The sequence below is a fragment of the Plectropomus leopardus genome, chromosome 15, assembly GCF_026936395.1.
Source record: "Plectropomus leopardus strain MGB_pleo_1.0 chromosome 15, ASM2693639v1, whole genome shotgun sequence".
Lineage (NCBI taxonomy): Eukaryota > Metazoa > Chordata > Actinopteri > Perciformes > Serranidae > Plectropomus > Plectropomus leopardus.
In genome coordinates this window covers 15,403,824-15,428,496 of record NC_142190.1, presented here as the reverse complement: position 1 = coordinate 15,428,496, position 24,673 = coordinate 15,403,824, and the positions used below count along the sequence as shown (strand labels likewise).

Here is a 24,673-nt window from a genome sequence, read left to right as displayed (position 1 = left end):
TACATTCATCTGCCTTGAATCATGTGCGTGCTTGTGTGTCCTACCTGTCCCTTCAGGGTTAGTTCCTTCTCCAAGTCCTCTATTTTGGCTTTATACCTGAGAACGTCTGCTTGGAGCTGCTCCTGAGCCTGACATATGAGAAAAAAAATAATTAGCCACAAGAGCATTTTTTCTTGAGAGCTCTGTGAATCCCAAAGAGGTCTGTGCAAGTATTGCAGAGGGTACATTCAATAATTATCTCTGCTGATATTTATGTGTGTCAATCTGTCTGTCCGCAGTTAATCTTGCAAACTACTGAACCCATCACCCTAATATTTTTAGTGCACATTTAATGCCATAGGCTCGAAGATATCTAATGGTTGCAGCAGTTTTTGAAGGACCTGTTTTATTGGCTGCTCTCTTTGATATTGTGTGTGTTGGCCGTGCAAGAAGATTGGCGGTTTGATCCCCGCCTCCTCAAGTTCACATGTCGAAGTGTCCTTGCCATCCATGTTTGTGTGATTGTTTAGACTGAGGAGGAGGCGGCACCTTGTATGGTAGCCTCAGCCACCATCAGCTTACAGTCAACATTCACTCAATTATTCATGTTTGCTTCGATAAAGAAAATGACACTGAGGATATCTGCTGTCAGACCTGTAGGTTCCATATCCTCAATGATCCAACATGTCACTTGGCGCGAAACCTCAAAAGGCCTTCCTTGTGTAGTTACGGTGGTTAATGTAGGATTGGACAGCGGCTGTTCTAGTTAGGGGCTTAGTGAAGGGTCGATTGTATCTTTTTTAAGACAAATTACGAGATAAGAATATTTGGATATTTGGATTGTATATGTACCTTTGCTTCCATCTCAGCGTCCAAAATGCCTCCTTTCTGTTCCTGCAGCAGGGCGTAGGCTCGCTGTAAGGCCTGATACTCCCTGGTCAGCTGACGGAAACGCAGCTCCGACTCCTCATTGGCAAGACCCTTGATTGACACACACACACACACACACACACACACACACACACACACACACACACACACACACACACACACACACACACACACACACACACACACACACTTCCTTGTTAGAGGTCAAAGACTAAGGCTGAATTAGCCTCACAGAATATCCCTAGTCAGATAAAACTGAGGAGAAATGACAATGAATTACAATAGAATTGTCTACGATTGAATACATTCAGGGTGTGAGATAATTGTAAATATAGTCATTGTGGTACTCCTTGGCTTTTTTGGTGACTTTACGAATATGAGGCAAGCTCTCACCTCTTCCAGGTCTTCATCAGGAGTAGCAGGAGTTCTGTCCATCCGAAACGAAGCCACTGAAGACGACTCCGAGTCCATTGACTCTTCATCGTACCCAAAAAAGGTGTCTACTACGATGTGCCTCTGCAGAAGAGGAAGTTGGACAATTCACAAATCTGATGGTAAATGTCCAACAATTATTATGGCTCAATAAATGACCACAGATCAAAGTCCTCACTCTTGGGTGATGTGAAAAGTATTTTCCTTTCCTTTTTTTCTATATTATTGTATCTAGCTACAGACACTTGTTTCATGGCTTGTGAAAGTAAAGATTCATTCTGCTCATCCGAAAAAGTGTGAAAAAGGTCACAATGATGTTACACGATTGTTTGCTGATGACTGAAAAACATGCACATGCTCTGCTGATATCACATGCTTTTAATGTTTTACTTTATGTGGAAAAGTCAAATGGTACTTTATAATCAGATCTTGTTCTCATGGAGACCATGACGGTTTTCAGTCACCCACAAAATGACCATTTGTAAATCACTTAGTCATGCCATGCTACCTTCAGTTCACAAAGACAACTGTTTTTCTCATAGCAGTGTGTCTCAGCTGTTGACTGGTGTTCAGATCACCGAAACGCATGTTAATACCAGGTCTAAACAGGCTCACTGATATATTGACTGATTGGCGACCAAACAGCGCAACTACATTGAAACACACAACTCTTGTACTACAATCCAAGTCTCATTTATCCAGTGGTATGCTCATTCCTTCCAAAACACATGCATTTTCAGAAAAACCTCCCTTTTTAAAACTGCACTGAAAGTGAAACTTATCTATACTCTTATCAGAGCCAGACTCCAACACTAAAGTTTTTAGCAATATAGTTTTACTGTTGCAAATCTGAGATTAAGCAGTGTGAGTAATTGATTTAAAAATGGTCATTTTGTGAGTGATGTCCTCCTTTAACCTACCCATTGTAGGACAGGATCTTTGCCAAAGATGCAGTTTTGCTTCTCAAGAATACTAATTTATATTCTTAAAAAGTGCCAAAAGATACTGTCACTGAATGTGTTTGCTTGTTTTACATAATAGTACAGAAACGTAAAGTACATTCTTAGATAAATAACCAGAAACAAATGTAATTCTCTCTACCTTTATTGGCCTCGAACTTCTTTTATGCCTTTTCTTTCGTAGTAGTTTTTCTCGGTCCTGGGAAGAAAGTCGAAAAGAAAATTAAATATTACATCACTGTAAGATGAACATTTTTTCTGTCTTCTCTTTAAAAGATTAAATAAAGGAAAATAAATCAACTACAACAGTTCATCTGCTCATTTCAACTCCAGTTTGGCCTTGATTTCAGAAAATCACAATCTAATTTTCGTGATGATTCCACATGAGTTCAGGATCAGCCCCTATGGTTATCACTGCAAGTTACTGAAAAGATCAGTAGAAACCTAATTGGTGCACACCCTTGTTATATATGAAAAAAAAAACATACTCGTGTTAGCTCATCAATCATGCTTTGTTGCTCCAGGACTTGAAGCTTGAGAAAAGCTATTTCCTGGTCATCATGTGCTTGGTCCAGGTCATTCAGAGACTTCAGCTTTTTCAGCGGAGGATGGGAGCTGATCTTCTCCTTCTGCAGACATAAAATAACCACCTGTAAATCAGCCTGTCCCATTTGCCAAAAAAAGTTCAAAATGTATACATGATGCGGGTGTGATTTTGTGCTGACCATCTCGTTGTTCTCCTTGGCCAGGCTCTTGAGTTTCTCATCCAGCTTCTGGATGGTCTGAGTCAAATCATCGTTCCTTTTACTCAGCAGCTTGTTCTTGTCCAGCAGGGGCTTACACTGCTTCTCTGACTCTCGGACTCGCTTCAGCTGGGAAGAAAGGGACATGAGGATATATTAAATTGTGACAGATGACAGAAGCTGGGAGATCTAAAGGAAAAGCAGAAAGTGTCAGAGGACAGAGAGAGGGAGTCCCTAATCTTTAAATAAAAGATTTTATCATACCAGTTCATTCCTCTCGTCAACTAGCAGTGAGTTGCGATCCTCTAATTTTCGTATAGTTGAGTTGAGTTCAGCAATGCGCCTCTGGTTTCTCCTCAAGTCCTGAAGCAAACAAACAAAAAAAAAACAAATCCAGGATTATTTTTGTTATTATTATTATTTAATTAATGTATGAATTCTTGACCTCTGGCAGAAAAAAAACATGTTTTGTGAGGTCACAGTGAGCTTTGACCTTCGACCATCAAATTCTAATCAGTTCGTTCTTGAGTCCAAGTGGAGGTTTGTGCCAAGTTTGAGGAAATTCCCACAAAGCATTATTGAAATATTGCGTTCATGAGAGGGAGATGGACAAAGTCATGGTGACCTTGACCTTTGATCACAAAAATCAAATCTGTTTGCATCAAAGAAATTCCCTCAAGGCCATCTTGAGATATTGCGTTCAGGAGAATGGAACAGATGGATGGACAGATGGACAACCCCAAATCATAATGCTTCCGTCGCTGGGACAGAGGCATAACCACCCCCCAGAAAAATACCCAAACAAAAACTATTTACTATTTTACTAATCTAATCACAAGCTAAGTGCCTAGGGAAAAAAACATTCAATTTTTTAGTGTGAGACAAGGATGGAGCTTGGTTCCTTACAGGCCACTGCAACAATTAAATATTTCTTCAGTAATTCTATTAGTTGAAACAAAATTACCTCCTCAGAGGTCAGTATTATTAGCATGTTGCAAGAAGCTGACTTCAACAAAAACAATTCATTCATTGAGAAGCCAACATCATCACCATATCTGTAAACTTTTGATTTTAATATGCTTGCCTCTCGTGGACATTAAATATATATCTCCTCACATAAACAGTGTGTCAGCTCATGAGTTGACACGCTTCAATCCCAATAATTGACATTTTTCTTTATTTTCACTTGGAGTTGATCATGGAACACCCTGCTTGCTTCTCTCATGGTAGTGACTAGTTTGAGGGTGCACAAAACAGATTTGGAGCGTCACTCAGTCTGCACATCAATATTTGATCAGCAGAGTCAGATTTTGAGCATACAGTCCTGATCTGAGTCCACTCTCTCTCCCGCTATTTTAGCATCTTCTGAGCATTTCATCATAACCATTTTTGACTGGAAATTTGCAAAAAGACAAACCCACATCCAGATGTCATAGTAACGTCTTTTTCAAAGTTAAAGCCCGCACAAGGAGAAAAGTCAGCTTTTGACAATACTGCTCCACTGTAAGGAGCGATTGGCAAACATGAGACTTTTAAGGAGATGCGCTTTTAGTCTGAGTTCAAGCTCCGGGGATTCAGACTGCAAAATGTGAGCCGGAGCAGCTTTGATCGCTACGAGCTTGAGAATCCCTATTGCTGGCTCAAAGTTAGTTACACAAGTCTTTCTGCATGCTTAAATCAAGAGTTACAAAACCAGTTCTTGCACATTCGCATTTTCGCTACAAAGTGGTATTCAAAGGTTAACGCAAAGAGGTAAAAATGGGGTTCAAGAGGCGGGAAGGCTCCCAGTCTCTCTGAAATGAATAGTTGATATTTTGCGCTGTGATGAGCAGGACATTTTTTAAGATAAGTCCCACAGGGGAAATTCAGAATACGAACTTCTGCACTTACTGGGCTACCACAGTGCTCAGCTCCATCTCCAGCTCTGCCTGGAATCTCTCTTTTCGGGCTCCCCAGGCCGCACTCAGCCTCCTTGACGAGGAACAGCTGCTCATCCAATGCGTCCTTCTGAAGCTGCAGCTTCTGTAAGAAACCCGCTGTTGACTCCAGCTCCTTCTCCAGAGCAAAGATGGTGCGGTCTTTAGATTTGATTTCATCCACCTGCAGTGAAGGAGATAATGGTGTATTTCAGGAAGTGCTGAAAGGTCATTTCTTGCTTTGGTTAAAATGAGTTTTTTTCCCCCAGTGTCACTCTGCTGTAGCTTAACTTTATAAAAAACACAAGACAGTTATTGAATTGAAAAACAAGTGAGTCAAGAGAGTAAAAGTGAAAAAAATCTAGTTCCTGCTCTGCTGTGTGAGAGATTTTTTGGGCAGGTTTGACCTGTGTGATAGGAGCAGCTGTAAGACATCCTGTCTGTAAGATTTTATGGTGTGGCGATTGTCCTCACGATATCCTTCCACCTGATTGCCCCTAAAGGGATGCTGTCTTTTCTATCACTTTATGGTTTTATTGTTTTTGTGGAATGTTCTTTGCTGTCTTATTCCTTGTGGTGGTAGTGGAAGATGACCAGGTATTTAAGCCCGTCTGAGCTGCACTGTCAACAGCGAACTACTGTGTGTTTTCATTCATCTCATCGCATATGTATTTCTTCAGAGAACTAGCAATTCTCATATTTTTGGAAGGAATTTTTCTTACAGCTGTTTTTAGTTTCTTGTTAGTGTATTGTATTATTAAATACAATGTGTCTATTATTTTTCTATATGGGATTTGCTTTTTTTCCCTTTTGGTAAAACAAAATAACAACATCAAGTGTTATTTTATGGACTAGATTATTAATTGATTCAAACAAATATGCCAGAAAATGATTTTTCTAGATGAATTCATGACTGTACACAGAATAAAAATAACCAATATATATATATAACTCTTATTTCCATACACTTGATTAGGCTTTCTGCACAGACAACTGTTTGTTAATTTTTTGTAACCAATTACACCTTTACATTGAGTTTAAAAAAAAATCCTGTCTAAAAACACATTTTTTCCCTCTGCCTATTAACTCACTTAATTATTATTAATTATTAGTGTTGCCTTCTATATTATTTAAGATCTCTGTGTTTTTCATGCTTTTTTTTAATTGTCATTGTGTTTTTCTGTGTACTTTTTTTATAGTGTTTGCTTTTTTGATTGTACAACACTTTGGTCCCCTGTTGTTGTTTTAAATGTGCTTAAAAAATATGTTTGGATTGAACTGGATTCGGATTCTTGGAAACCAAGTTTGAAAATTATACTTCAGAGGCCAAGAAAAATCACAACTTCCATTCAAGTTTCATCTGAAAAGGTTTCCCTGCAGATCTATAACAAACTCTTCTAAATAGCTCATATGAAACTGAAATGTAGCTGATGAAGCATGAAAAATTTACCCCACTGTGCACCAACCTGCCACCCATGCTGTGCAAATATCCAGCATGAGCGGTGGGCTTTACTTATATTTGTCACAGTCGTCATTATCATGTCAACCGTTCAGTATTTCGTAGCCGTGATTGTGCCTACCAGTCTGCGGATGTCCCTCTCACAGTCCCACTTGATTTTGGAGATCTGCTCCTGGTGCTGCTGGTGCTCCACCCGCAGGTCGCCAGCCTTCATCTTGTCTGACTGGATCATGGTGCTGAGAGCCTCGTCCGTCTGCTTCTTCAGACTCTTCAGCTCGGCAATTTCCTGCAGGAGCTTCACTCTCTCCTGGTCAAAGAAGCGCCGTGCGTCCTCCTTGGCTTCCAGGGTCAGCGCCGTGCGCACCTGAAAAATCAGGGGCGAGAAAGGGAGAGGGTGTTGATGTTGCTTGGCAGGATTTCCACACAACACTTATCAGGAGTTTTTTTTTAAGATTACCTGGGGAAAGTAAAGGTGAGTAATGAGTATTTATTTCTAGAGCGCCTCTCAGATTTGAAGGTGACTGCCCCTCTGTCCTAGTTTAGTTCCACAGCTGATGCTTTGGGGTTTTGTTTTGGGTGAAATTTAAACTGCACAATCAGACACTAGCGCAACCTCACCTTCTCTCCGCTGCCGTCGCGCATGGCGTTCAGTGCGGCTTTGAGCCTCTGGTTCTCCTGGTCTTTGATTTTGGCGTGGCGGGCCAGCTCCTGCTCATGCTGCCGCGTCAGGTTTTCCCTGAGAGCCTGGAGCTCCTTTTGCTTCTCCTCGTGCCACTTGGCCCGTTGCTCTGTCAACATGGCAGTGTGACGGTGCTGCTCCTGCTCTCGCACCCGCTTCACCTCCTGAACCTTGTCGCGCTCCAGTTTGCTCACCTTTGAGAGGAGTGGAGGCGATAGGAGTTATTTCATATAACACGCATAAACACTATTGTACTCCAAGTACACGTCAGTCATTATTTTTGAACACTTGACTCAGAATCTTTATTTCAATCTTCATATTTAACAGTAATTGTTTCAGCTGAGGTTAAAAGGTAATCTTTCAAGGGTGTAATAATGGTTTAAGACATGGTAGGAAGTCAGGGCAAAATAAGCTAGAGGTTCTTGAACTGGAAAAAAAGAGTTAACACTCTAACACAAGCGTATCATTTTCTTTGGGGAGGGAAATTCCACTTCAAGCATCCTTGCATGAATTAAAGAAAAAAATCATACTTTAAAATGTAAGAGAGACATCTTACTGTGAATCACATACACGTCACACAGCAAACTAAAACATGGTGTTCCGTAGTTTACCATATGAATGCACACTGTACAATGAATAGAAGTAGTACATGCACCATTAACTTAGAACATGAAACTGTAACATAAGCACGCCATATATAGTGTCATGACACAAGACGTAATTGTCACTGGTCAACCATGTGTAACTTGTAGAGTCCAAAGGTTGCTGGAAAGATTCCATCTTTCAATTTTTTGGGACCCTAATTTATTCACTGGCCTTCAAAAAAAACTAAAAGCCAGTGTGACCTATGACTTTGTAGACATATTTAAGGTTAAATCTACTGAGCTGGCATTTAAAATGAGCTATAATAGTTAAAATATTCAGGGCAAATGTATGGTTTTTGATCTTGTGAAGTACCTTGCATTTTTCTTGGTGTAGTTCTATCTGAATGTCAGTCAGCTTGGACCTGAGGTCTTCGTTGGCTGCCTGGAGGGCAGAGATGAGCGCTTCGGGCTTCTCGCTCTTCGTACGCCCTTTCTTGGCCATTGAGTCAAATACTAGAGAGGCTCTTCTAAAGCTTTCATTGAGACTTCACAGAAACTTTCCAAGGTGCTCCCAGGGTTTCCAGGTCCTCCTCTTCCTCATTCTCCTATCAGAAAAAGGGGCTTGGGTGTGGAGGAGAGACAAAGAGAAGCAGAATAAGACATAGTATGGACTGCAGATGTGACATAATGTGCAAACTAGCATGTGCTTCCATGTGTATGTTCATGTTTGTGTGAGTGAGGTGTGTTGAGAAGCGGTGATAGTGAGAGACTGCAAATATGCAGGCTAATGACGAGAGGATTGCTGGTTGCAATCCTAAATGTTTATGTCATCAAAACAAAGAGTCTGCAGCCACAAGTGGGGCTAGAGGGCTGCACTTTGGTACAGTGGTGCTTGGAGCTAAATACTGACATGAGCACGCTAGCATGCTAAAGTTGTTAGCATTCTATGTCAAGCACAGCTTTAAAGCATGATACACCCCAGTCTCTGCACTGCTGGCACCTGAGTTGCATTTTGGGTAATGAAGTTGCCAGGTTTAACAAGGAAGAAGAATGCATAGACTATAAAATAAATTGTCTTTGGTTCCACTGGTAGACTGAATATAAGGATGGACAACATGACAGCTCCCCTAAAGTGAGGCTATTCAATCTTGATCGGCCCCTGGTGTCTGACTGAAGTACAGGTCATTAAGCCCGCCCCTCCATGTTAGTGTTCGGGACACAGGCCAAACTAAAAACTCAAAGTACACACCAAATAAATCTTTCCCAAAGATGGTTTCTGTCACTGAACGTAGTTCTCATCACCCTGATGTTTGTTCTAGTGTTTGTTTTTATGATAAGTTCAGTTTTAATGAGTTATTAAATTATACAAAAGGGGACTTTTCTGCCATGAATGACAGCTGTGACAGCCAATCCGTGCACTCGCATTCAAAGGAGCAGCTCATGATTGGTTGGATGGGTGTTTTGGCGGGAAATCCCCAATTGCTGATATTGCTATTTTGCAGATGCGAGCTCTCAATGACATCACCCTCGCAAGATGGCAATGCCCGTAACTCGGATATTTTAACCTCACTTCAGCATAGCAGGTTAAGTGTCCATCTTTATATAAAGTCTGTGGGTCCTCTGCATCAATCTTGATACCTTTTTTTCTTAAAACTGTTTATTTTGTGTCAAACAATGTAGCATAAGTGCATAGCTAAATCAGTGAAGCGCTTCCACTGTGAAGGATTGGTGGCATCTTGCAGTGGGTTTGCAAAACTGAAACTATGGTGGCCATCACAAAAATGTGAAAATGCAAAAATGTATTCCGCTCTATCTGAGGCCAGTGTTTTGTTTGTCCATTTTTAGGTTACTGTAGAGCAACATGGCGGATGCCGCCATGAATGAAGAAGGCCCCCTCTGAATGTAGTCACAAATGGCTCATCCTAAGGTAACAAAAAACACAATGATTCTTAGTTTCAGGAGATTATAAACACATGAAAACATAGTTGCGAATTTTATACAACATTTTTCCCAATAGATGCCTCTAAAAAAATACACACTGGACATTAATGGATCATCAGTGTAATTACAATTTATCTGTGGGGAACATGAATGTCTGTATCGAATTTCAAGGCAGTCCATTCAATGAAGATAACATGATCCAACATGGACCCTATATGTTGGAAGAAGACCCAAAGAAGCACAATGTATTATACAAAAAAAGTAAGCAACCACAATCCTGAAATCTAGAAACGCATCACAACAAGTTAAGAAATAAAGATTTGAAAATTTAATATCATTGAAAATTTCATTCTAAATCTGTCACCCTATCCCATAAGTGTCATACTAGTAATAGTAACAGAGTGATTAGTGATAAGTGATAATGTTTTGGCTTAAAGAGTGGGCTTATGTTGGTTTAACAAGTATGCTGTGAGATGACCTTAATTATTCTGGAATGTGTAACATACCAGCAGAACAAATTTTTAGAACAAATGGTTGTCTGGGTACACAGTGTTAGTGGCAATCCTTCCTGCCCTACTATTTGCCTTTTCTTCCTGCACTGTTTGAGGTCAGCTGAAACCCAATGACCTGCTGAGTGCCACAGACAGACATGCTCAGGGTGTATACTAAAACAGCAGGGCTCAGACAAAAACACATGATAAACAGTGAATTCTTTGCACCCTCCTAAATCACTTTATGACGCCATTAACATTAACGTCTTCGTGGGAAAGACGCTTTTTATTTAGGGAATCTTTAGTTTCCAAACATATTCTCGGTCATCCTCTCACATTAAGTCTGCAATGTGTGTTAAACTTAAACTTGCTGATGAAACGTTGTGACATGAAGTTGTTTGTCTCTCTCAATGTATACTGTGACCCCTATTGCAACATTATGACATGGAACCAGAACAGTGTCCTCCATACTTCAAATGTGAATTTGAACTGTGCAACATATGCATGCACAATGTGTCAGACTTGGTGCGTTATATAAAAAAAATCCTGGTTGGAAGAAGAGTTCAGACCTCTACTATTAGTGTGCACAGGGAACTAAACTGAGTCTGTTTGCTTAGCCTTCCCTACACATACAGCAGCAGAAGCTACTCTTTGGTGACGTTCAGACTCCAGAGTGCCATGAGAAGACCTCACTGCTAATTTTGAAATGTTATTTCAAAGAACAGCGTGTGCCCAGCACAAACAGACCTATAAACTCACTCAAGGGCACTTGGCAGATAAAGAGATGTCAATGCAAATGTACCACTGCACTTTGCTATTGGTATCATGGATCGAACTAGAAATCCAGTGCTCACTGGTTGGCAGTTAGACATAGTATGACTGCACTATTGATTCATTACAGAATGACAAACCAATCTCTACTCAAACTTAGCTTCAAAACTATGCATTAACATAGCGCAGGGTAATATGAAGAACATCAAATATCACAATATTTTTGACCAAATACCTCCATGACAATATTGTGATGATATTGTAGGGTTGATGCTTTTACAAAATATGTTCACAATGAGATTTATGACAAATAATTATCAGTAATGGAAATATAATGACCAACAGGGTAAAGCCAGATAATAACACAGCTAGAATAGTTTGGCAAGTTCTGAGAATTGCATTACTTGACTGTAATGCAGCCTTTACACCCAGGAAAAGACAACACATAAGGATATACACAATCTGAGATGATATCTAGTCTCATATTATGACATCCGTTAAATATTGATATATTGCCCAGGTCTACTTTAACACTACAGCATGGTAACAATCAACACATATTATCTGTCATGCATTGCATTCATATCATATCAAGTTACAAGTTGTGGCTCCGTTTGGGACCTGTTCAGGCAGAACAAACACTGGAACAACTTACAACTTGTTAAAATAAATTTGGGGTTACAGCAATGCTTTATGTGCCATAGTTTCTTTAAAGTTTTCTATGAAAGAAGAATGAACTGAATTTGGCAGTAGGCTATTCATGAGGGGATGTATTTAAATTAAGATTATTTCAAACAAATGTGTCTACTTTTAAACTCTACCCAGCTATGGAAATACTATATGAAGATTTTCTGATTTTTTTTCTAAAAAAACCTCACAAATTAATGAGTACTTCCTTACTAAGTGCATCATGTATATGGAAATTATTGCACATGCAAATTTTCTATTAAAGTACAAATGGTTTTCCTAAAGTTTGGTTCTTCTATCAGTGTCTCAAGTATGCGGATGTGTTTCCTTACTGTACACTTCTGATTAATGACTCACAATAGTGCACATGCATGTGAACGTGCACGCCATCATGGGCAGCCATGATGATTGAAGAGGAGTTGGATGGTGTCTGTCATAATCTGAGGAGGTATGACATAACATCGCTTAAAAGATTTTGAGATACAGATTAGGGATGAAGCAGTCGTGATCATCGCATTTAGTCTACACGGGCTCATCATGCTGCAGTGTTGTGGGGCCTTTTTAAAAGTGCTTCTGCTCTTTTTAAGTATCACTTATGGAGGCTATCCAAGGAAACATTGATGAAAACCACCCGACCAGTGACTCTACGCAGGTTACTGAATATGTCAGTGCATTATGTGGGAAACAGAGCAGAGTAACAATGTTGAATGTGCACTAAAGAATATAAACAGTAACTTCAGGTTAACTTGAGGGTGCATGCTGCAGTGTTATTTTAAAGTGTCAATTTTCACACAAAAACATAAACAAAGGAATTATTACCTTGAATGTAAAATCCCATGAGTGAAATCTCAAATAAGCATGAGTAAGTGGCTGTAATTACACCCCACAATATTTTAGCAGCATATAATATTTTTCTTGGCATTTAATTCATTGTTTTTCAAATTAATCGACTTATATTGTAAAAAAATGTCAAGTCACAATGAGTTCTCACAGTCTAAAGTGATGTGACAATAGTTTAAGTGATAGCTGAGTAACATACGCAGGTTGATTTCTGATGCCACATTACTATCATAGCCTATTGCATTTTAATTTTTGGAGGTTTAGAATATGTTGATTTGAAATAAATATGCTTCTGTCATATGGAATCTGTGTACCTATATAGAAATGTCAATCCTGGTAATCTCAACCATAATGCCCTGAGGCTGAGTCTTTTCTCTGAGCTCAAATTAACCCTTAATTCATTACAAATACTTATACATCCTTTATTTAATCAGGTAAAAGTTTCATTGAGAGCACTGTTACAAAATATAAACACAAACTAAAGACACAAATACAACTGTCTCACACTTTAAATAAGCTACATCCAGTCAGTAATATGCAACATAAGGCCACTCAAGATCAAACTCAGTGGAGCATCTTATACGATAAAATGATTAAATAATATAGGATTATATATTCGGACAAAATGTACTAAGACTCAGCTGATAAATTACTTTGACTCACCCTCTGAAAAATCATTACTGACACAGTTCCTCTGCATTAGACCAACTGACTCCCACACGTCAATCTTATTCTTCTCCTAATGCAAGAGTGGATTTACATTGCATCAAAGGATAAGAGATACCAACATAGTGGTGCATCTATATAAAAAATGTTTTTTTTGTTTTTCATAGTTACTTCTATGTTTGAACACAATATTGGCTCATGTTTAAAGAAGGGAGATCCACACAGTAACAATATAAGTTCACATTTAAATGTTTTAAGGATAACTGAACCTCAGCAAACTAGTGATGTACAGCTTTTGGGTTGATGTGTCATCACTAACCTAAAAAACATGTTGCATGAAGAAAGACAAACCAAACACTATCAAACCAGACAAAACAAATCTAAGTGCCTAAACGGCCCTAGCTTTCTACGGCTGTTAAATGAAGGCTGAGACGCTCTCTCTGACCACATGGGAGCTATAGCCTATGACACATGCACAATGTAACTGTTGCTGCGATGTTGGGCGGTTACAGCAGATGCTGCTACAAATAAAGGGATGGTGTCCAAATAGGTGCTTTTGATTGCGGACGCCAAAGTGAAATCAATTAGTCATTTCCACGTTCTATGACAGCGCCCCATTAATTGAGCTTTTTGAAAAGTGCAAACCAGATTTTTATACCTCGGTGATATGGTGCATTATGGCGCTCGCGCTCTGACATTTTGTCTTTTTAACCTCCTTGCAGAGACTGTCATCTTGGAACTATCCATCTCACATAGATTCCCACAAGATTAGGGCAAAGTCTCAATGAGGTGAGAGCACAGATGTTTTATAGTGACCAAAGACGGTTGCTTGCCTGGCACAAATGCAAAAAAGTTTTCTAGCTTTCTGATTTACTTCCGTGGTATGCGGCCCACTCATAGACTTTATATTGTGATGACATAACCACTTTTTAAATCATTTTTATCAGTTTGAGTAAATTTTTATAAATATCAAACTGCCATGGCTCAAAAAGCCCCATGTTACGTCCAAGCTGTCTGTGGTCCTGTACTTAAAGCCCATTCCTTCCTTTGCTTTACTTATGTATCATCATTACTCAGCACTCGTTTCTAACCTGACAGCCTGCACATGCAGAGTTGGTTTAATATTTTAACACACAAAGCTACAGCAGCAGATTCCTCGTCCTTGCAGTAAAGGGGAGGTTTACTCCATAGCTCCCTCTTTAGTGAGTTATTCATAGCACATGATGCACTGAGGCAAGATCTGAGCTCCTTCAACCTGACATACACATTTCATACCACTACTGCTGCTGATTTTCCCTCATACTGGATAGTTATTATACTGACTGTTCAAATCAACTGACTTGTGCTGGTGCAATGGTATAATCTAGTTTAAAACTTGCTCTAGATTTTCCAATTTTATCTATTCTTTATACATGCACTACACAATATTTTATTCTAAAAATACACAGGATTAGTTTTTACAAATAATTAAAAATATACCAACACTTTCTGATGTAAGGCATCAAAATGTAACTACTGGCTTATTTAGCTTTATAGTTAAAACATTTAGATTGCCAGGCTGTGAAAAATCACTTTGGCTGGTGTTTCTCCTGTCTATTTTGTAAAAATACTTTAATAAATGTTGAAAATCAATTTGCAACTGCTCAACAAGTTGTTTAAAGATTTGGTTGAGATTCAGGCCTATTTGGGGTGGAGGTGGGGCGTATGTACTAGATGCAATCAGTCGAAAGGACCTTGCAACCCAAACATTCTTCTTATCAATGGATGCTCTAAAAAACTTTACATAACTGTTTATTTACTATGATAAAGCAAACACTTGTAAAAGGTAACTTATTAAAAAAGTGGTACAATATATTTTAGAGCTACAGAGAAAAAAAATAAATAAAAAAGTAATCCTAATTTTTTTAAAATTTTGTATCATCAATTAACCATAAAAAATGAACTGATCCTTGCAGTTATATATAATTTTAAAATGAAAGTCTTTGCATTTTGGACTGTTGGTCAAACAAAATAATTCACTGTTTTACTAGATTTTGTAAACATTTAATCAGTTTAGAAAATAATCAGCAGATTAGTCAATAATAGAAACTAATTGTTAATAATAATTGTTTAAGGTGTATCATATTTTGTTGTTAAGGTTGTATTTTCATGTTCATTTTGGCTGGTCAAGCTTGACATCAATATGTACAAAAACTAGTTCCCATAGCGGTTTTTTTTAAGTGATGATTCACTGATGATTCGTTTACAACCCATCTTGGTCCAGCTGAACACAGCAGCACCATCATGCGAAGCCAACCACAGCTCGCCATCGCCGCTAATACTGTATTAACCTACAAACCATCCACAGCAGCCAGGTACTGCTCTGAAGGGGTACACTGGATATGAATTTGCTGTGAGCCCATGTCAATCTGATTACTGTCATATTCCATTTTCAGACTGTGCTGAGAAATAATCCGCTGGCTAGTCAAATGAACATAACAGCCTCAGACAGGCATCATAGCCAACACTGGGCCATGCACCGGATTTTGCCTCAACTGTCTCACCTTTTGACTTTCATTTCTATTTTTAAATGTATTATCTTCATTGTTTATCACCCTGCTCTGTGGATATTTAATGGGTTTTAGGGTTAGAATAAAGGTTATTTTCTTTGCCTCTCAGGTACATGCAAGCAATATTCATACTGAGACCTGCTCCCTTACCTTGACCTTGATATCTCTTGTTTAAAGAAAGGATTTAAAGTAACTTGTTTGTTACATTCAGGTAATATTTAACAGCCTTCAAACTGAGCCTCATCCACCTCAGCAGTTTGAGTCACACTTCAAGAGAGTACTCTGTGATCTTCATCTCACAGATACAATGGTTTACATAAGACTTGCAAACTGACAACAGTTTGTTAGTAGACCTGATCTTTCTCCAAAGTTAAGAAACAGCCTAATGATTGCAAGCCATTTAGCAAATGAGCCTACAGCAAGCATAACAACAATATCTGGACTGTGTCACAAATCATTCCTTCAAAAAATATGCTAAAATTGCAGCAAAAAGACAATTAATGTGTGACCAAACTCTGTAACTTATTTAAAATCTGAAGTGTGCATATGTGCATATTTGTTGTTCTCATGAGGTGTGCTATGTCCTTTGTACAGTACTGTTGTTCCTGTTTTCATGTACTCTATGTCTTTTTCGCTGTCTTCACACCTGCCCATGGACAACAGTTAAAAATTAGCCAAGCACATTTTTTTAATGTGCACCGTCCCCTTCATCTTAAACTGTAAAAATACATAAATTAATAAATAAGAGACAATAACAGTGAAATTACTCACAACACTCCTGGCAGATGTCAGAACACACAAGGGCACCAAACAGCTACAATGTGAGGTAACCTCTCCGACAAGAAATGGCATCATTTGACCAAACCGAAGACCGATTTATACGGACTCTGAGGAAATCTTAGGGACAAACACGAGCTGATGAAATTGCAACCTTCATGCCAGGAAGGGTTTAAAGAAGTGGATCTTGGGAAAGCTGGTTAAAGTACTCTTCTAGGAACTAGTGAAAAGGTCACAGTCAGTGCGTTTACATGCTGTTAAAAAAAGTTGAATTACTGTGTCAGTCTGACTAAAACTGGACTTTTAAAACGCACGTAAACATGTTAGTCTGACTGAAATCAGACTAAACCGAAATTCTCGAAATCTGTCAAACACTCCCTGATAATGTGATTGGAAGTCGAGCTATTTCGTCATGTGATAACCTTAGTCGGACTGTAACTGGACTACGTGTTCTGCACGTGTTCCTCGTTGCTGTGCCGTCCTCCCTCGGTGTTTACGGATAGGGACTGTTCATCACTTAAGAGTAGGGAAGGAGTGCTGCAAAACGGGTAAGACTTTTTTTTTTTTTTTTAAATAGGACTGAAGACGGACTTTTTTTTAAAATTTTGGTTTACGTAAAGGGACAATCAACTCCAAAAGGTAGTTTTTTCTATTTATTTTAAATAAAAAAGTCACACCCTAGCCACCCCCCCTCCTCTGATAAACAAAGTACAGTCTGACAGCATCAGCACAGAAGCTTGGCCATGTACTGCTGTGGATGCGGCTGCAGCAAATCATATTTTAACCATCTAAATAATCACTATCAGTTTAAGTGTACACTTTATTTGAATATTTGCTCCTCTTTACCTTCCAAAATAGCTGATCAGAATATTTTAAAGCTACACCGCAATACATGATACATATCTCTATATTTTGAAATCTCTTCTAAACTCCTTTAAATGACTAAAATACAAAATTATTAAATGGACTACAGTTACAAATAAAGTACCTACTGACATGAAATAAAATTACATAAACTACTGTTAAATACAGTTTAATAAAATACTGTTATAATGTTAAATAAAGAAAAATATAAAGTTAAACAAAGTATTGTTATAATTAAATAAATCAAAGCAAGAGGCATTATCAGATGATGTAAACGAAACGATGTAGCATAATATGAAACGACAGACGTTTTTGTATCATCAGACGATATATTTCGTCATATCGCACAGCTCTAGTGTGTATGATGATTATTTAAAGCAGCATTCATTGTTCTGTTTTTCTTTGGTCACTGGGAAAACATTCTTTACACAACGTTTACATATGAAATCTCTGTTAGACATATTATAAAACTACGCAAATGTGTTTGCAAACCGTTGCCTACTCGCACATCCATCAGACCTGTAGCAACATAAGCGTTCATTTGGAGTTGTTTTACTGCTGTACACCAAACCGATGCAGTTCAAGTCCAATAATCACTCGCCTTTCAGTCCTGTTTTGGTCTTAACCAACTCCTGGAGTAAATATCTGGCTTTTCTACACTAAATGTTCACTAACTAGTCGCTAACTTTGGCTGTCTGCCACTTGGTGCTGGGCAGGTGGCTTCTTTATCACTGGAAACAACTGCCGCGGCAAACCAGGACAGAAGAGCTCCAAGAGAGGCTGACAGGCTAACTGATCATCACAACAGCTACAGTTCCTACTGCTGCTGGAAAGGAGGGTGATTAGAGCAGTGAGACTGAACCATACAGCGAATTTGATCTAATCCAAACAATTAATTAAAATATGCTAAAAAAGCACAAGAGGCTGCAGAGTTGGATGGTAATTCTCTTTCACATGAAGCACACTGGCACCATGACCCACTTTTGACTCCTCAGGCATCAGTTCTGGGTGTTGGCGCTGGATTTTCCAGACAGAGCGTATCAGAGCAATACTCATAGAAATGCATGCCTTACTGCAGCCTGTCGGCTTTAGTCTGACGGGCCTCGAAGGTCTCACTGTAAAAGCCATGTACAGTGAGACCTTATCCTCTTAATTATGACGTTATAGACAAGCATGATCTCATTATGGATTTATTTGTTAGTATATTCTTTTTTTGTTTCTGCAGTGCTGTTTGTGTTATGATTTTATCAAGAAATTCTATGCTTGTATTCATTTACTCATATCTTTGACTGTGTTTTCATTTTGATCATACCTGTGGCATTTTTTTCTTTTTGAGTGCTACTTCACATGTGTAGGCTTCAAGAAAGAGGCGCTCTTTGCATTCAAGGAGAAAAAAGACCAAAAAAAGGAGGTAGAGGTTGGGCATGTTATTTCTTTTGTCAATAAGTCAAAACCAAATAACTTGAAAACTATTTTGGTATATGTGTGAGCTGCAACTTGTTTTAATATCTCCTGACTGTAAGTTAAAACATGTAGGTGTCAAGCCTATTTATTCAAGGTTAATTAAAGGTTATTGCAAAACAGTGCTCCATGGATTTTTTTGGCATTGACTTATTGACAAAAGAAATAACAAGTCTAACCTCTCCCTCCTTTATTGGCCATGTCTGTGTTTTCTCTGATATTTCAGTGTTTTATTCAGTTTCTTTGTAAAGCATTTTTGTCAGTGATTGCTGTTTTTTAATTTGTGTTCTATAAACAAACTTGGCTTAACTTTTTTCATCACAATTTGAGCTGCATGCAAATGCTGCATTTAGTAATATCATATCAGTGATGCCCAATCTGGTTTATTCACTCCCATTCAGTGTCATATATCATACGATAAATCAAAGAGCCACATACTATGTTCTGCTGCAGTCAACGTCGATATAAGCTACTGACATTCAGAAATGACCATTTCATATTAATTTGGGAGCGCATAAGATCAGACATGTGAGGGCATCTTCGTTTCCGCTCATACACAACAGGCTATTCTGTTGTTTTTCTCCAAAATAAATCTTTCAACCTAGAGCCAACTTTTTTTTTCTATATCAGGACCTACCATCTGTCATCCACTACCCAGTCACACTACTGTAAAAGCCAGCCATACTTTGCCTTGGGTTAAAGGTAGTATTAATGAATAAGATAAGCTTTGGTTGCTTTTGGGGATCATATCTGGCGTTTCATTAAGCCCTCTAGTACTGTGGTGAGGATACCAGCCTGACAAGACGTAAGTAGCTCTGTAGTGAAGCAGTATTGATCAGCAGGATGAAAATAAACAGCTTGCTGGTAAACCTTGAGCCAATGTGCGTCCTCCATTTTTATAGTTGACAAGATCAAGAATGCTCAATCATGAGATAATATTTACTAAAGAGCATATATCATACATTTAAAGTAATTTGGACATCAACAAAAATGACTGGAGAATACTTTTAGTAAAAAGCTGGATATTACTAACGCCAAAGCATCTCTTAATATGTAATCTGGTTATGATTGATGCATTTGATTTATTACATAAAAACTGAGAAATTACGTAAAGATCATAAATCCTACTATATTTGCAGAGGACTCCACATGATGCATTTATATCATATCTGATGCCTTTTTTTTTTTTTTTTACAGTTGAATCACATTGTATAAATTTACATGTAAAAAGATTTACATAAATATAGAGGCCTTTATTAAATTACTGTTACAATCTCAGAGTTAATACTCAATAACCTCTATAAAAACACCGTCCTTTGACTTTCTTTTACAGATGATCATATTAATACAGAGTGTGCTCTGTCTGCAAATGTCACCTCACATGTGGAGCAGAAATCCAAAATTTCCCTACCAGACAGATCTCTCTGGTGATTTCATTTGCATTTGTCAGTCAATCAACAGGCATTTCATCTTTCATTTGGCTGTGGTTGTCTTCTTCCAGTAAATAAATCTTACATTTCTGGGCTATTTTTCTTTGCACTAATCCTAGTTATGCAAGTCAAGTCGGCAAAAATTAGTCAATCTGATGCCAGCACTGCCCAAACGTTGATGAGCAACTTAAGTTTAATCAGTCTGGGGTCTGGTGGTTGTGATGTAAGTTGGGTCACAGTGTCATCGCGTCGGCTGGAGTCAAGCAGCCCTTTCCTGCTCGTTTTTGGATTATGTTTGTCTGCTTCTTAGTTTGAGCCAAAAATGACTTCTAATCCATCTGACTAAAGTCAAAATAACAACACAGTGTATGAAAAGAGCTCTACTAATGCGGGGAGAGATGCAGGAAAAACTAAATTCACATCTGGTACATGGTTTGCTCGTAATTTAATTTCACACAGCAGCTGTTAAGTGCAACAAAGTTCTCAAATATTAAATAGAATGAAAATTCAATGTGATAGTTGTAACCAAACATTTTATCACTGTGACTGAACAGATCTGCTGAGATGTTCTGGTTGAGATTGTTTGTGTTTAAGCAGTTGAGTTAGCAAAAGGTACACTGATGGCAGCAATGTCAATGAGCAACTCTGGTTTAATGAGTCTGGGGTCTGGTGGTTGAGACATAAGTTCAAAGTGTCATCACATCAGCGAGTCAAACAGCACAGTCCGGCCCGTCTTTGGATTACATCTGACTGCTTCAACAAATAAGAAAAAATAAAAAAAAAATAAAAAAGATTTCTAACCCATCTGCCTGAGGTCAAAATACCAACCAAGTGCATAAACAGAGCTCTGCTGAACTAATGCTGAAAAATAAAAAGTCCATTGATGGCAGCTGAGAAGTAACACATGGATGGGAATATGCATGTAAAATTATACGAAAATATACAGTAATGCAACAAGACTTGATGGCAGGTCAATACATAAATTAGTTTTACAGTCACCTCTGCTTATCCGGCTCTGAGGATTACTGAGATAAATGTCATATTGCAAAATCTGGTTAAATTGTGACAAATACGTATAGAGTGAAATTAATATGACAGCTCCAACCAAATGCAGAGAAACAACATTGACACATACAGTACTTTCTGATAGGGGTGTGAATTACCAGAGGCCCCTCGATATAATATTATCATGATTTTATATGTTTTGTGATATGCTAGGTATTGTGATAACATCTAATGCTATATACTGTGATTTATTACTTTTTGTCAACAACAAATTAAGTAAAAACTTTGTCAACATCTGTGTTTATCTTGTAAGATTAATTCTTCTATCTGTTCATCTCACTTCAGTCATTTTTATTGCATCAAAATTTGAAAAGCAATTGATTTTATTTTCCCAGTAAGCTACCAAAATTTGTATTTGCAAAAATGCTCTTTTTTATAATAATGCCAAAATATTGTGATACTGTGCTGTAGCAATTTTTCGACATTGGGGAAGACACAAAAGAAACAGATGGTATTGGGGTGTATATGTTACGCAATTCCTGCATTCAGGTGAATTTTAATGCAGCAATTTGTGTCTTTTCTGAATCAATTCATGGTGTAAATGTAAACACATTTACACCATGAATTTTGTCAAAATAAAAGTTCTCTGGGGAGGGGGGGTCCTAAATATTGACAAGGACATGTCCCATGCGTCCTGCCTGAAATCTATGCATATACCTGCCTGTATCTGGTCCACTGTTGCGACATTTGAGCTCACATTCTGATCCCTTTAATGTGACTTACCTAACTTTATTCTGGTCATTTTATTTTTAACCTTTTCCTTCATTTTGCTCTATCGATATGTGGTATTGAACGGCCTCTCTCTTGCAAGTCAATCTATAAACTATTAACTTGTGGCCAGTCACCAGCCTGCATCTGTGCTGCTGACCCTAAAACAATAGTGTGACAAACGCCTCCCCAGCAGGGGTGATGTGTATTAAAATCAGGCCAGTGTGACACCCTGAGGCAGCTGCAGGCTGCAGACCCACTGCCTCAGTCTGGAGGCCCTACCAGCCCCACTGTGGACTAACATCCTGTTACAGCATCACTGCAGCATCCTTTTAAGACATGGCCATCAATGTGTGATGACCTGTCAAGCAGAAAAATGCACATTCTGCAAACCATACGTGCGTAATTATATATAGAAGCTAATGCGCATCTGTCCGTGTACCTGAGGCACAATCACAACAGCTGGGAGCTTTGATGCACAACAAGTACGGCCACCAAAAGCCAACCTGCAGAAATACACCGCGGAAATACACACAGATGATGCTCGATGCAGCGTGAGCATCCGTCGTGTGTAAAATGGCCCGATGAAAATCCCCACACAAGCTCCTCGTCATCTTCCAAGTGCCTGCTAGTGTAGGCCGAGCTCTCCCACTTCCGACATGCAGGCTGAGCCGAAGCTACACGCTCAAATCAAAAGATACGTTTGCCCTTTTCACGCAATTTTGCACAATGGTTTTATCTAAATGCTGCACTTTTGCATTTTTGTTCCAGTTAAATGAAAGCGAGTCCGGTCTAATCGCCGCTACTGAGATGATCATCCTGACTCAAACCAACAGGCCCGCTAGTCCCAGTAACTCCCAGTTCAGACGATGTTAAAACAAACAACGGTGCTGTTTAGAAAACGCTTCTCTTACCATACCTCGTAATCGATTGTCATCGTGTGCGGAGTCCTAATCTGCGTGAAGCCGTGTCCATGACATTTTTCTGGAGAAAAGAAAATCGCTCCGATCACTACGGTTCTCAGCATCAGCAGCAGCTCGTACAATGAAGCAGTGATGGCCGGTGGTGATGATGCTGGGAGCCCCGCCCTCCTCTCCATGCAGCCAGAATGAGCTCACTGGTTTCCAGCTCGGCCGGATCCAGAGCCGCCGCAGTACCACCAGCACAGCGTCCATAACCATCCTTGTCCATAACGCTCCTGCAACTGTTCATATAACGTTTCCGTGAATGTTAAAATCGAAACGTGTCGAATACATTTAAGAAAGTGGCCTTGCAACGTTGTAATGTTGTTGACTTTTTTTCATATTATTTTTCAAAACGATCCTTTATTAGGTGTTTCTTCCCCTAATAATCTTAATTTTTGGCGTGTTTTGTTTGTTTATTTGTGATTAAGATTTTTCTGCATTGGTTACATTACTTTTAATACTTTAATTATACTTTTCTGACTTCTCCGATTCTTGCTTTCACAAAATTTTGAATGCAGGACTTTTACTTGTAACAGAGTATTTTCATCGTGTGGTGTTAGTACTTTTACTTAAGTAAAGTTTGGAAACACCTGTTATATTGATTTTTTTTTTCCTTTCCAAAAAACCCACAATATAATTCAGACAGTTAATTCCAGCGTATTATTGTTCCCTTGACACTAAAACAGAAACCTGTTTCTGTTTAAATCTGCACACAATTTGATACAAGTTTCTCTTGTGAACATCCAAAATAACATTTGCAAAGAGGACATTTTACAACCCCAAAGCATGAAAAGCCATTAAAAATGAAGAGTAGTCTCATCAGCCGCCAGAATGTGCACAAACAAGCTTTTGTGGCAGGAAGTTCTTCATGTTTGTATGGGATTGCCTGTCCAAAATAAAAGCCTATCTTTATACATTATGTCTATCGCTATATCCCAGTGAAGATTTATCAATAAATTATTAACTGACGTGGACTCTTCAAGAGTGGATCCGATTGGTTCCATTACCAGGGCCCATTAAAAGAATGATTCTCATTTTTGCCTTGTAATATGATAATTATAATACCATCTTAAAACTTTCAAATGCTGCTATTTTTATAACTTGAGTATTAAACTCATCAACAACAGGGGCAAGGGGCGTTTGAAATATATTGGCAATTAACGTCCCACTGTCTATATTGTTTGACTGCACTCTGCATCAGCAGGAATGTCCCGTCCAAATGGACAGGGAACATTGTTAATGTATGTTATAAAGTCTATGGGTGTATGTGCATACTATATGGTGCAGACCATTTGTTGCGTTTACTCTTTGAATTATTAGACTTAAACTCAAAACCTAGCTCAAAATGCTTTGCCATTATTCAACTTAAGTTAAAGCAAATGTGTTAACACTGGGCAGAGGACTGGTATTGCAACATAACTACAAGGGCTGTAAAACTTGTTTAAAAAGTCATTATGGAAAAAATTAATTTTTGATGTGTCCTTCATGTGTTACAGTGATCTGTGTGAATGATGCAGGACAAACTGAGTGAGAGGTAGTGCCACCTAACGGTCAGTTGATCATCGGATTTTTCAGTGGCTTAAAAAAAGAAAAAGAAAGAAAAAAATTTATGAAATAATAATACACTTCTATATAATATTGGGATGATAGGCTACGCTCTTGCAAATTGATTCTCATTGCATTTTCATTACGCTGAACTGAAACACATCAGACGTGACCTCGTCTGCTCCAGACTGCTGATGATGTATACCGCCTCTTGCACTCACTACATACACCCCCAATGCACATCTACGTATCTCCAACGTAAATAGTGTCT

The 24,673-nt window shown here is 38.6% G+C and overlaps 1 protein-coding gene across 1 annotated transcript in view; it reads right to left on the bottom strand.

Annotated features, from left to right (window-relative positions):
- Positions 1-23,022, bottom strand: part of jakmip2 (janus kinase and microtubule interacting protein 2) — a 30,881-nt gene extending 7,859 nt beyond the window's left edge. The window contains exons 1-12 of the mRNA XM_042498926.2: positions 22,812-23,022; positions 8,016-8,263; positions 6,998-7,252; positions 6,501-6,743; positions 4,895-5,104; positions 3,269-3,367; positions 2,987-3,133; positions 2,750-2,890; positions 2,404-2,460; positions 1,264-1,386; positions 832-960; positions 45-128 (exon numbers count right to left, since the gene is read on the bottom strand). Coding sequence (XP_042354860.1) covers positions 45-128; positions 832-960; positions 1,264-1,386; positions 2,404-2,460; positions 2,750-2,890; positions 2,987-3,133; positions 3,269-3,367; positions 4,895-5,104; positions 6,501-6,743; positions 6,998-7,252; positions 8,016-8,144 — 1,617 coding nt within the window. The 5' untranslated portion in view covers positions 8,145-8,263; positions 22,812-23,022. The remainder of the gene's footprint in view (positions 1-44; positions 129-831; positions 961-1,263; positions 1,387-2,403; positions 2,461-2,749; positions 2,891-2,986; positions 3,134-3,268; positions 3,368-4,894; positions 5,105-6,500; positions 6,744-6,997; positions 7,253-8,015; positions 8,264-22,811) is intronic.
- Positions 23,023-24,673: the final 1,651 nt, after the last annotated feature.